Source organism: Rhinolophus ferrumequinum, chromosome 21 (assembly GCF_004115265.2).
Source record: "Rhinolophus ferrumequinum isolate MPI-CBG mRhiFer1 chromosome 21, mRhiFer1_v1.p, whole genome shotgun sequence".
NCBI classification, from domain to species: Eukaryota; Metazoa; Chordata; class Mammalia; order Chiroptera; family Rhinolophidae; genus Rhinolophus; species Rhinolophus ferrumequinum.
The window spans coordinates 43,746,971-43,759,809 of NC_046304.1; the positions used below are offsets into that span (position 1 = coordinate 43,746,971).

A 12,839-nucleotide genomic window follows, 5' to 3' on the forward strand; every position below is an offset into this window, starting at 1 on the left:
ACAGGACAGATTAAAATCTGTCCTTCCCACTTTAACCAGTGGCTTTGTTTATCTTTGACGGTTCCAATAAAACGTGACTCATGGACACTGAAATTTGAATTTCATAAAATTTTCACATCATGAAATCTTCTTCTTTTGATTAAAAAAAATCATTTAAAATTGTAAAAAGCATCCTTTGCTTGTGAGCCGTACAACAACAGGTGGTGAGCCAGGTTTGGCCCCCAAGCCGTAGTTTGCAACCGCCCCATGCCCGCTCTAGAAGAATGAGCTCTGCGCATGACTTCTGGTGCACGTTCCAGGCAAAGGAGTATATGGGTCCTCTGCCAGCGATGTTCGACTTGCCGTCTCTGAGGGCTGGGTGAGTACAGTGGGGTTTTGGAAGGCAGAAGAGTGTCAATTATGGCACTCCATGTGGCCCTATGTGTCTAACTGCTAAGCTCTGCTTCCTGATGTTCTTGGCAACAAAAACTCAGCATCAGAAATCAGACACTTGTGGCTGTGCTGCTTGAGTGCTGTGTTAGCACTTAGATGCCAGCGTGCCCGCCTCTGGAAATAACCCCTCCTATTTTTAACACCCTTGCCTAGTCAGACATTCTCTGGTTTCCCCCAGAGAAAATCTCAGGGCCCAGAGGTACAAGTTGGAATTCAGAACCTCTACGTCTCACTGGTAAACAGGCCCCCTCTGCCCCCTCTCCCCGTCATCCGCACAGAAGTCCTCAGCACACCCACGGGACACACTTTCCTTTCTCCTTCAGGGTCGTGGGGCCCCTGAGCTGTGGTCAGGAATCCAAGTCATTTCTATGCACGCACAAAGAAAAGGCAAGTTTTCAAAGAGCTTTTATTTCAAATCACAGTCAGAAAATACCCAGTTAAAAATGCTTCTCAGGCCTCCTAGGAGCCAAAGATGGAACACTCAGCTCACGGGACAGGGTGCAACTTGTCACCCAGGAGGAGAGAAGGGCTGGCTATTTACACAGGAGGACACCCGGGCTGGTAGTGAGCACAGGGCATCCTTATAAGGTTAGAGAGAACAACAGGAGCCAGCTTATCAAAGACAATTGGCCCAGTGGGGACAACTTGGAGCCCCAGCGGAGCTGGCCCTGCCTCCTTCCCACCGTGGGCAGGTCTGGATCATGTCCACTTGCTCCATTTGCAGTGGAGCCTGTCACAGCCCAGAGAGGAGCTCAGAGAGGGGAAGCAGCTGCAGCTGTGGTGGGGCACGTGGGAACAGGAGTGATGTCAAGTTCCTGCCTCCTATCTAGAATGTTCTGGGCTGGGTTCGGCTTCCTGAGGGGTAAGCCCTGAGAGTCGCTGGGGCCTCAGGAGGACTAGTGCTCGGGCTCGGCGTCCATGCAGGACTCCCAGGGGTTCTGGGGCATTCGAGGCAGAGAGAAGATCAGGAGGGCTAGGCCGCCCAGGAAGAGGAGGACGAAGGCAGCGCATGCGCAGGCGAAGGACCAGGCGTAATAGTACTCGATCCAGACGGTGTCCTCGCTGTCAATCATGCGCTTCACCGACTGCCGCATGACCTCCACCGAGACGAAGATGCAGAGACCTGCGGGCGGAGCCGGGACGGGACGCTCAGGGCCGCACCCAAGCGTGTGTCCACCGGGGCTTCTGCACAGGGAAAGGCGGAGACCCAGCCTTGGGCGGACACTGACTAAAGGGGAACCTGCAAAAGTGACCCCTCTGCCTGCCCACCGCGCAATTCGCTAGTCCTCCGGTGAACTGCGTTTCTTTCCTTCTTTTGCTAGTATTTTTAAAATTAATTACAAATTTTGTGAGTAACGGCATTGCTCTCAGGACCTTGAGGATTCAGTCTTGGTGAGAAATGGACCAACTGCCAAGATCTGTGCCCCTTCCCGACCCACCGAGCGTTGCTAAGACCCTGAGCAAGTTTGCTCCTGGGTGGAACCTGGGAATTTCTCCAGACCCCCGTCCTGAGGTCGCTGTGAGGATGGGGTAGCAGCATCCCCCTCCCTGTGACATCATCCCCCCCCATGGGCAGGAGCCCCCCTTCTACCTGCGAAGGCGTAGAACATGGAGGCCGGCCTCAGCAGGTAATCCCGCTTCTTCCGGAAGGACAGGAGCACTAAGATGGTTCCCAAGATGAGGAAGGCAAGGCTGAAGATGGCGATGGCGGCGGCCGAGATGCTGTACTCTGCAGCACACAGAGGGGCAAACACAGCCTCATCCCAGGGCCTCGGGTCACGGCTGGTTGTGCTGTCAACCAGGTGAGTGACGATACCACGGACCGCGATTCCCATTGCACAGGTGAGCAGACTGAGGGTCTGAGAGATTAAATCACTCACTCAAAGTCGCATAGCCAGTAAGGGGTGTGGCCAGGATGTTGACAAGTCCTAATTCCAACTCCCAGGTTGCCCTGAACTGCAAGTTCCTTCTCCCTAGGGGCAGAGGCCTGGGAAGGAGCGGGAAGCTTATGGCTGGAGAACTTTCTGGAGCAGAAAACTTCCTCTGAGTGACAGGGCAGAGGGGCACTTGGGCTGAAGGTCTGTCCTGGGACAGACAGCATGTGGAAGTGTGGCTTGTTTCGGAGCACCGCGCGAGTGATTTTGTGTGTGTGTGTGTGTGTGTGTGTGCACGTGTGCACACACACACACACACACAATGTGCAGGTGTAAGATTCGCCAGTGAGGGTATTAGTGCAGCACTGGCATGTAAGGATCTCTCAGCGTGAGTGTGTGTGCCTGTGTGTGTGTGCAGCTGTCTGCACATGGGCTGATGTGCGTCTATACTCATGACACTGGGGTGAATCTGAGCTCCATGGTTCCCGAAAGGCCCCAGGGCTCACATGCTCCCCGAACCCTTATGGATCTCCCCACGTCCCTGCTCTCCTGATTCTCAGGGAGCGATTTATCAGCGAGGGAGGGAAACCGACAGTTCCCCACAGACTGACCCTCCGGCCTGAAAACCATCATCGGGATGTGGAGTACTTGTTCCATTTTCCTAGCTCCTGTCACAACAGCTTCCCTTAGGTGCTCTTGGAAAACGCATTCCTTCCGCGATTCAGGCGCCTACCGGGAACCAGCCCTTTACCGCGTCTCCCCAGCCCTCATGAATGGAAGCTCAGCACACCTGGAGATGGAGCAGTGCTGTCTCTGGAGCGCAGAGGGTGACAAGGCGCTTTTCATCAAGAACGGGGAAGTCAGGGCTTTTGTGCCAAATGATTTTCTGGCTCAGCAGCGTGTGACCGCAGTCACTTCTCCCCACCCTCCCTGCTTCCCACCACGGGCTCACCTTTCTGAGTGGTGACTTCAAAGATCTCTGAGCTCTCTCCTGGGTTAAAATGCCTGAAGTAGGAACAGTTTTTCTCTGCAAAGGAGAGAGACAGTTGAGAGAAAGGGTCTGCAGCCAGAGGCAGAGGCTGGACCAAAACAGGGTGGGTGTGATCCCGCTGGGGGTGGGAGAGGACGAGGGGGAGGGGCACGTGCAGGGACTTGGTGACTGGTCCTCTTCTCCCCAAACCCTGATTCTGGGCCCAGACAAAGATGGTTCCCCGACCCTGACACCAAAATGTCAGTAAGTTAAGGGGGTTGCATAAGAGGCTGGGAAATCTTCAGGGAGCTGAGGCTGGTGAGTTGAGGGATGGGGCAGATGGGGAAACTGAGGCCCAGGGCGCAAGCCAATTTTCAGGGAGAGTAGGATACATGGTCGACAAAGGGCCCAACAGTAGTTCCCACCGAGGCTGATTCTGCCCCCCAGGGAACATTGGGCAATGTCTGGAGACATATTTGGTGTCACAACTGGGCAGGGCTGATGTTGGCATCTAGTGGGTAAAGGCCAGGACGCTGCACAACATCTCACTATGCACAGCTCCCTACGACACGGAATTTTCCAGCTCCCCAGTAGCGGTCGTGCTGAGGTTGAGAAAGGCTGGATCACACCAACATCTAGAGCTGTGTTTCTTATCAGCATTCAGGCCCACCCTGATTCACTAAGTGTGACCTGGGAAGCACACAGTGTATTTCAAAAGCTTTCCAGGAGATTCTGATGCTCAGCCAGGTTGGGAAGCCCTGCGCCAGGCTCCTTACAATGCCCCACGAAGTGCTTCCCTGAGTGGGCCATCGGGATGGACTTGGGTGAAGCGTAGAACATCCATTCGAGGGCCAAATGGGACCATCGCATCATTTCATTGGACTCTTGACACCTGTGGTCAAAGCGGCAGCCCAGACAAGACCTCTCCTAGAGAACTGCTTGGCCCCCTGATAAGTGTCGCAAAAGCCATAGAAGATCTGTGGACAGCGGACCAAAAATATGGATTTGATGGGGGCTAGAGGAAGGTCCCAGAACAAAGAAATTCATGCCGGTTTTAAATATAATTTCAGGCATAATTTCTCTTCCATATTTCTCCTTTCATCTCTCTTATAACTCAGGGATACTGTAAAAATCAAAGGATAGCCTTTTTGCTTATTGAATACAGTTAATATTCTTTACTTTTGATTTAGGAAGTAGATGAACGGGTTATTTTATACTATTTTATTTCTTCAAAAAACAAGCAAACCCTAAATGAGGTTGCTTTTTATTTGTGGGAGGCCCTTCACCGATTTCTTTTTCCTGTGGATCCATGACCTTCAAATAGAAAACATCTGTGCTCCTAGGTTAGATGGCATCTGGTTTTTGCATTCATTTCTTTACCTTCAGGCTATATATACATTTTTACAAGGAGATTGATGCCTCGTTTCTTTTGAAAACACCCAGGAGGTGCTGCCAAAGCCATAACCTTCTTTGGGATGCAGACTTCCTTCTCTCTGGCCTAAATCATTATTGCCACTGACAACTGCGGCCTCCCACTCTGCCCTCCTCCCCCAGTGTCAGGGTTACTGCCGCCCCCACGGTTGAGGAAGGAAATGACCCCTGGAGACTAGGCCTGGCTTAGCAACAGTAAATGCTCAGAGAGGTAAATTGCCTTCTCTTTGAGCTTCTATATTTAAATCACTTTCCTTTTGAACTGAGTTACCTGGGGTGTCTGACTACCAGTGGTGATGTCAGAATTGATGCTTCTCTTTTCTCTCTCACAGCTTCTGGTGCTATTTTAAAGCATAATGCAACCCTCTTACATTTGTTAGATTATTAGCTATAGATTCTCTTGAGTCACTGCTTCAAAAATGGCTCATGCTATGTCATAAGTCACCATGTGTCTCCCTCTGGACAAAGGAACATTTCTGTTTCATTCTTTAAGGACCAATTTGGGTTGTCATTGAAAACCCTCTGAAAAGAATTGACTAAATTCAAGTGTATTTCACGGTCAGCTGCCTCTCTGACTACTTGCAATCCGCAAGTGAAAGGCCTTCGAGTGGAGAGCCCTGAGATAAAGGTCTGTCGAGAGCCTGGCCAAGGCAGAGCTATTTGGTGGTTCTGGGTTGCTGAGGCTGTTTCCCCGAAAATAAGACCTACCCCCAAAATAAGCCCCAGTGAAGATCGTCAGCCAGACGGACGCATTTAGTACGTTACGACGATGATCCAGAAGAAGATGACATGGCTGTATTTGAATAAATGTAGATTGTTGTACATGAAAAAAATAAGACATCCCCTGAAAATAAGCCCTAATGCGTCTTTTGGAGCAAGAATTAGTATAAGACCCGGTCTTATTTGAGGGGAAACACGGTACTCTTGCACAGGTCGTGTTTGGGTTGTCAACCCTACCAGATAAACACCAGGCTCCATTCTGGACAAACTGACACCAGGTTCTTGCATCAAAACTGTCTTAGCTCAGACCACAGGGGGAGGCTGCCTGTCTGGGAAGGCAGACTGAGGCTTCTGGGAGGTGATTTGCCCCTCAGTAGCCCAGGTACGATATTTCCCTCCCTCCCCTCCCCTGTCAAATGCTCTCACACATGGGGGATGGGAGCACGCAGTGGGTGGGGTTCCCACTCAGGACATCTGGAAGTCTCAGCTTCTCTCTGACGTGGCTGAACTCAGGGCTTGAGGATGGACAGGTCAACCCAGTCTCCTCTCTGGGACTTAGCGCAGGAGGAAGGCTGGTGCTTTCTGCCCTGAACTCAGGAGGAACCTCCACTCAGGGAGCCGTGGCTGCCCGTTGGAGACCATGGACTCCTCTGTGGTCCTTGATGGCCCTGGCCGGGGTGGGGGCATGTCAGCCCTAGACCTCAGCCTGGATATGTCCAGCACCCACAAGATGCTCATTCAGGACTGATCAAGCCAGGCATCTGCCACTGTCATTCAAGAATTGCCCAGGGTCCTGTCGAGATGGGCAGACCTGCCTCTGCCCCTTTGGGTGCTGTCTGGGTAAACTGAGCGTCAAGGGCAACTTGCAAAAGGAAAGACCTCTGGAATGAGCCATGTATGGGCCACTTAGGCACAGGTAAGGGGTTTGGAGGAGAGGGGCAGTGACACTTCAGTGCAGACCCTATGCGGATCCCGAGCCTTCTTGCCTATGCCTCTCCGATATCCTCCACGGCCCCTGCCTGGCCTCCATCACACTTGCACGAAGCTCAGGGCTTGCAGCTCTGCCTCGATGGGCTCCAGCCCCTTGACTGAGCCGAAGAAGCAAATGCTTTGGACTAAGTCAGCAGAGAGACCAATGACAGGGTGATGGTCTGGGACCATAATTAGGAACTCCCCCACCCCCGCAGCCCCAAGACCAGCGCCCTTCGTCTCTGCAAATGGCTCATGGTGATTTTAACATTTGTATTTCTATTTGACTGTATTTCAGAAATATCTGCCATGAGCTGTCATAAGACTCAGTGGTCTAAAAACTTGAAGTGGATTATTCCTTTAACAATATGGCGAACTCAGCTATTGGGCTTAACTGGGGTCGGAGTATTCTGGCTAACCAAGTATCCTTTTGAAGGGAGTGATGCAGAACCACATCTAACTACCATTTTCAAAGAACTACAACAGAAGGCACATTTGACTCCAAGCTGAACTTGAATGAATACAGCTCTTTCTCTGATAGTTGGAACAGCTTATACAATTAGGCGATGCCTCTGGATTATTACTGAGAATGCATCTCGTGCTGGTTGATGCAGACTTTAATATATTAAAAAATACCTGGTTGATTTGCATAAAACCAAGGGAACTAGTGCTTTAGGAGTTGGAAGAAACATTTCACTCACTCCTTACTTGCATCAATGCCAAGGTTGTCGTCACCATTTTTGTAAAAGTCCTTGCTCCCAACAGTGGTTTCTCTGTGCTCTGTCTCCCTCCACCCCTCTGACTGAAGACTTTTATAAAATGAGGTGGAGAAATCCCCAAGACTGGACCCTAAGCTTCCCAGCATTGCTGTTCTATGGGAGAGAAGTCTAGTTATGGCCTGGGTCTCCAGCATGGGCTTGCGTGGATGGGAAGGGAGCCCCTGAAATTCTTGGGGTCAGTAGCATCGTGTTCTTTCATATGGCCCCAGTCCCTGCACTAAATACCAGAAGAGAAGGTAGGCCACTAGGGAAATGGGGCACTGGGACAGGCTGCTGCCTTGCCCTAAAGAGGCAGAGCCTGAAAGAAACAACATTCTACGCGGCCCAAGGGCAGGTGTTGACCCCTCTGGAGATTCACTTGGGCTTTCAGACAGACAGCTTCTCCTGACAGCTGGGGAAGCCCTATTTCCACTCTGGAGGCACTGCAATTGACCTCAGATGTTGATCGTCGTACATGATAGTCCTTTTAAGACTCTGGGTCAGTGAAAAACCAAATCAGACAATTTGTGTCCTCTGAGCCTCCAGCATTCTCTGGTGGAATGGGACCTTGAAAAGTCTCCTCTATTGCTACTGGGCCACGTCATGTCAAAAGCTGGCCTCTTCTGTGTTTTCTTGGGCCAGCAGCTTTTAGAAGCTGTGTTTGTATGTGCAGTAAAGGGTATGGGAGGAGACTGGAGAGACAAGAGGCTCTGGCCCTGAGCAAGCACTTGGTTCTGCTTGTTAATTGGTTAGCCTTAGGAAGGCCACTCTGAGCCTCAATTTCCCCACCAGTAGAAGGAGAACCACATGGAGAATGAGCGCCTCCTCACTGGGTGGTTGTAAAGTGTGATTCAGAAGGTGAATTTTAGGGGTTTGAATCCTGGCTGCTCTGCCAGCGTAATTGTGTGAGCTTGGTCAAATTACTCAACTTTTCTGTGCCTCCTTTTCTTTATCTGTAAGATGGGATAATAATAATAGTATGGACCTCATCGGGAATTTGGTGAGGATTAGATGAGTTAATGTATATGCGATCCCACTGCCTTCAGGCCTCCATGGTGTCTGGAAAGGAGCAGCTATTGCTCTTACTAAGAATCCCTTGTATGGGATGAGTCACTTCTTGCTCGTACAAGATTCTCTGCCTTGACAGTTTCATTATGATGTGTCTAGGTTTCATTTTATTCTACTGGGAGTTCATTAAGCTTCATGGGTTTGTAGATTAATGTTTTCCATCAAATTCGGGGAAACTGTGGCCATTATTTTTCATCTATCTTTTCTGCTCCTCTCTTTCTCTCCTGTCCTTCCCTGGAGACGACTGCCGTTGTGCACATGTTATGCATTTTGCCCTACAGGTATCTCAGGCTCTGTTCTCTTTTCTTCATTCTTTGTTTTCTGTCTGTTCCTCAGACTCGCTCATCTTACTTGACTTATCTTCAAGTTCATGGATTCTTTCTTCTGCCTGCTCAGGTCTTTTATTGAACCCCTTTAGTGAACATTTTCATTTCAGTTATTGTGTACTTCTCAACTCCAGAATTTCTATTAGGTCACTTAAAAATAATTTCTATCTCTTTCTAAAGAGTCTCTGTTTTATGAGACATCATTCTTATTTTTACTTTAGTTCTTTAGACGTGGTTTCTTTTAGTCCTTTGAATGTATCTAAAACAGGTGATTTAAAATCTCTGTTTAGTAAGTCCAATATCTGGGCTTCCTTAAGGATCTATGGGCTGCTTGTTTCTCCCTATGTGTGGGCCATCCCTTTTTAGTTCTTTGCATGTTTTATAATTTTTTTAAGATTTAAATTTAAAACTGGACAATTTAAACAACAGAGTTGTTTAAACTCTAGAAATCAGATTCCCACCCTTCCCCAGGGTTTGTTCCTGTTTCCATTTGTTCCTGTTGTTTGTTTAGTGATTTTTCTGAATTAATTTTGTAAATTCTATATTCTTTGTCACGTGTTGCCACTACAATCTCTGCTCAGTTAGTTTAGTGCTCAGCTCACAGAGGTTTCCTAAAATGCCTGGAACTAATACATCACCCAGTCTTTACTGAGGGGCTCCGTGCTAAGCAGAGCAGTCGGTGAAGCAGTCTACATTTCTGCCTTAGCCTTCACGTTCTGCTTGTTCAGCTTCAGGATGCGTCCGAGCTGAGAGCTTCAGGGTGGCTTCTCAGGTATTTCCTACGCTCTCACGTAGCACTGTGCCTACACATGGCCTTCTAAAGGCCCAGGAAGGAATCTGTCCAAACTTTTCAAAGCCACCTGTGGATCTCTCATCCTCCAGCTATTTGGTTAGCCTATCGTTTGTCCTAACTGTTACCTACTGCCTCAGGCAGTTGTGATATTAAATAATTGTTTCTAATTGTTTTTGACAAATGACCCCCCACTCCCCCCGCCCGGGGAAAAGACTGTTTCCCCTGGAGGAGCTCAGAGTCAGGTCAAATAAAGACAGCCTTGCAAACAGGGACTTGCAGGGAATCACCAGACGGATCAAATAATGACCGCTCTTTGGGAATGACACTTTGGAAGAGATCCAGCCCATTCTGTCCCCTCTGATGATGGCTGGCTACCAGGCTGCTGGTTTTCACTGTGATTGCAGGCTGGGGGTTGTCAACGCTGTGACAGAGTTGGGGGTGGGGTGGAAATAAGAATAGAGCAAGTTAAAACACCACAAAGCTCACTGTTCTTACTGAGGTTCACCCGTTTCTCTAGAATAAGCACTGCTGGATTGCTGCAAGACTGATTAATTTCCAGAGTTCTGAAAAAGTTTATGCTGATCATTTTTGCCAATGTTCTCATTGTTCTTATGGAGGAGAGGACTTTTGGAGGTTCTTACTCTGTCATTTTTTTTTCTCTGATATTCTCGTAATTCATATCTATAGAGCACTGAAAACAATGTTTTCCAGATAACTGCTCTGTCTGTGTTGGCAGTTGTTATTATTATCGTTGTTGTTAATAATAAATCAGAGAACATGTGTGATCTCTTTTCATCTATCTAGAAAACAGTGAACCCATAGAGCACAGGGAGGGTGGCTGGGGAAGAAAGAAGATTGTAGAGAAAAGGGAAAGGGAAGAAGGCAGGGATGCATGTCAGAAGCTTGTTTGGGGTAAGGCAGTGCTCACGAGTAGTATGGTTCACTCTGGATCAGAGTGAGAAGGCATAGAGATAGACTCAGCTCAGGTTCAAGGCCAAGCCATGCCTGTTGGTCCCCTGTGGCAGATTCGGTCACCTCCCACCAATCTGTCTCTTCCTTGTATAGACTTAGCTCACCTCCCTCCTCATCTGCTCTGTACACTCACCAGACTTTAAAAGGCAGGTGCTTCCAAGGACAGGTGGACAGGACCATATCAGTGCATTTCCGTGCATGGTCCCTGGAGAATCTGCCTCACCCTGCCCTGCCCTTCCCTGCCCAGTTGAGTTGGCTGGATAATGCATCTGTTTACGGGTGTGCTCAGCAGTGGCCGAGGGGCGTGGGCATCTGAGCTATGTGATACCCTTCCAGTGCATGTTCATGTCATTTAAAGCCCTCAGCCCTGGGACGCAATGTTTCCAAGACAGCTGGGTATTTACAAGTCTTGCGAGTATCCGGTGGGAATAAGCAAGGCAGGAGTTCCCTGGAGCCAGCAGGAGGGGAAGGAAGACGAAGGAGGGAAGAGGGAGGCACAGGGTTTGGGTTCCTTTGTCCCACACATACAGTGCAAGATGTGTGCAGACTTGGCACTGATTTCCTAGAAGGGCAGGTTTCAAGGAACACCCAGTCGAATGACAGAAGGAAATATTCTGAAAACCAGGTGGGACACCACACTCACCCAAATGCCCTGCCGCCTTGGAGTGATATTTGTAAGCACTGGAAGGGGTTTCATGTTGCTGACCCCAAGCACCATAGGAGGAGCCAGAGGCTGTGATGGGCTGTCACCCCACCCCACCCCACCGTCGTCATTTGGGGGGGTTATGGTCAATGTATGACTAGAGCCCTGGACTCTGATTCTCCAAGCAGCGTTCTTCCCTCGGCATGTGCTCTATTTGCTATGAGTGCAGAGGGTTCCACATTTGCAGAAGAGACCTAATTTGCAGAATACCCCACCCAGGTATTATTGAGAAGGAATTCACCTTCAGCGTGTCGTTTGGTCACATGGTAGGACATCGAGGAATGCGCTTATATTATAGAGGAAGAAAATGCGTTCCAACTCTGAAGGGGTCTGAGCCAAGAGAGGATGTATGGAAGGACCGACAGTTCTGACTAAAAGGCAGGTGGCTCATCTATAGCCAGGTACCTGCTTCACAAATGTGTGACCTGTGTAGTCAGTCACTGAAGGCCCTGCACCCAGAAGGGACCTAGGCTTGATTTCATGCTCTGCTGTCACCATCTTGAAATTCTTAAAAATAATTACAAGGAGCCCTGCATTTTCATTTTACACCAGGCCCTATAAATTCTGCAGCTGATCCTGTCTATACCCTGGAGGCTGGGAAAGAAGCCTCTATACCCTGAAGAAACAAGCCAGCCCCACAGGTCCCTTCCCTGGGGACATTGGGCCACTAGCCTGTCCTTGCACGGAGAGAGTGGAGCTAGGCACACCCAGAAAAGTGACTGCCGCTGGGGCCAGAAGCCCCTAGTCTGGCAGGTCCATGGTTCCTTTCCTGAGCCTCTCGTCCCACCTGAGCAGCCCTCTGCTCTGGGTAAAAAGCCCCAAGCCTCAGCAAGACAGAAATAGTGAGAGACAAATGCCCTCATTTTACAGCCCAACTCTGGCGGCCAGCACAACCTCATGCAATTCAGATCCTCTTCCCCGGACGCAGAGGGCTGTTCTAAGGCCGGAAAACCTACCCTCTTTCCCACTGGCCACTTTTCCAGGGGGGTGGGAAAGGGCAGGAAGCAGGGACAGGGGACAGAGACTGGGTACGTTACCTCCAGGCAGGGTGATGGGTCCGCAGCTCTTGTCCTTGCTGTCGCTCATGACAATAGTCTTGGTGCAAATCCGCCAGAGGCCAAAGTGGGCCGCCTCGCAGGTGGTGTTGTGGTGCTCTACCTGGGGGCTGAGCACAGCCCAGTGGTCGGTCACTACGGCCACCGTGGCCAGCACGATGCCCACCAGGATGCAGAAGAGCGTGGCGCGGATCTTCAGGGCTTTGATCTGGGACATGGTGGTCGCAGAGGAGCGTGTACTCTGGACAGAGTCCGGCGGCAGCGTCTCCTTGGGCAGGTGGCAGCCAGGCTGGGGTGGTGGCAGCAGTGATGGTGCAGGAGGTGGAAGCTAAGTTTAGTGTGCCTGGCCGAGCCAGAGTGGGCTGGCCTTGGGGCAGAGGGACACTGGACGGGGCTGAGCAGCTGCCCAGACGTGACAGGGGCCTGAGGGAGGCTTCTATTAATGCACATGGACAGGCACGCCACCGTCACCGAGGATGACTTCTTCTCGGGTTTCAGGGCTGTCTTCCTCTCACGGAGCCAGAAATACCCCAGGGAGGGGCAAGGAGGGAAGGATCTGGATGGTGACTGGAGACCTACAATGAGTGGCAGCTCAGGACACCTGAGGTGGGAGGGAGTGAGGCATAAGCAACAGGGAGACTCAGTGTGGAGTCTGCCTGCTCTGGCCTGAAGGAGAAAGGGCACTGCTGGGTGAGGGCAGGGGACCCTGGGAGATACGGTGGCACAGCTTTCGGTTATCACACTGGGCAGGGTGAGTGGGTCCTTGTC

The 12,839-nt window shown here is 50.4% G+C and overlaps 1 protein-coding gene across 1 annotated transcript; it reads right to left on the reverse strand.

Annotated features, from left to right (window-relative positions):
• Positions 1–829: 829 nt before the first annotated feature.
• On the reverse strand, positions 830–12,489 carry CACNG1 (calcium voltage-gated channel auxiliary subunit gamma 1). Its single transcript, XM_033089218.1, has 4 exons — positions 12,054–12,489; positions 3,259–3,333; positions 2,024–2,161; positions 830–1,555 (listed from the first exon to the last, which is right to left on the reverse strand). Exons 1-4 carry the CDS (start codon positions 12,286–12,288, stop codon positions 1,329–1,331), a joined length of 675 nt encoding a protein of 224 aa, XP_032945109.1. The 5' UTR covers positions 12,289–12,489; the 3' UTR covers positions 830–1,328.
• Between the last annotated feature and the right edge of the window lie 350 nt (positions 12,490–12,839).

Excerpts from the sequence above, each read along its gene's own strand:
- CACNG1 (XM_033089218.1), bottom strand. The coding sequence starts at position 12,288 with ATGTCCCAGATCAAAGCCCTGAAGATCCGCGCCACGCTCTTCTGCATC. Across the intron at positions 2,162-3,258 it reads TGAAGTCACCACTCAGAAAG|AGTACAGCATCTCGGCCGCC; the intron begins GTGAGCCCGTGG and ends TGTGTGCTGCAG. Across the intron at positions 1,556-2,023 it reads CATGTTCTACGCCTTCGCAG|GTCTCTGCATCTTCGTCTCG; the intron begins GTAGAAGGGGGG and ends CTCCGCCCGCAG.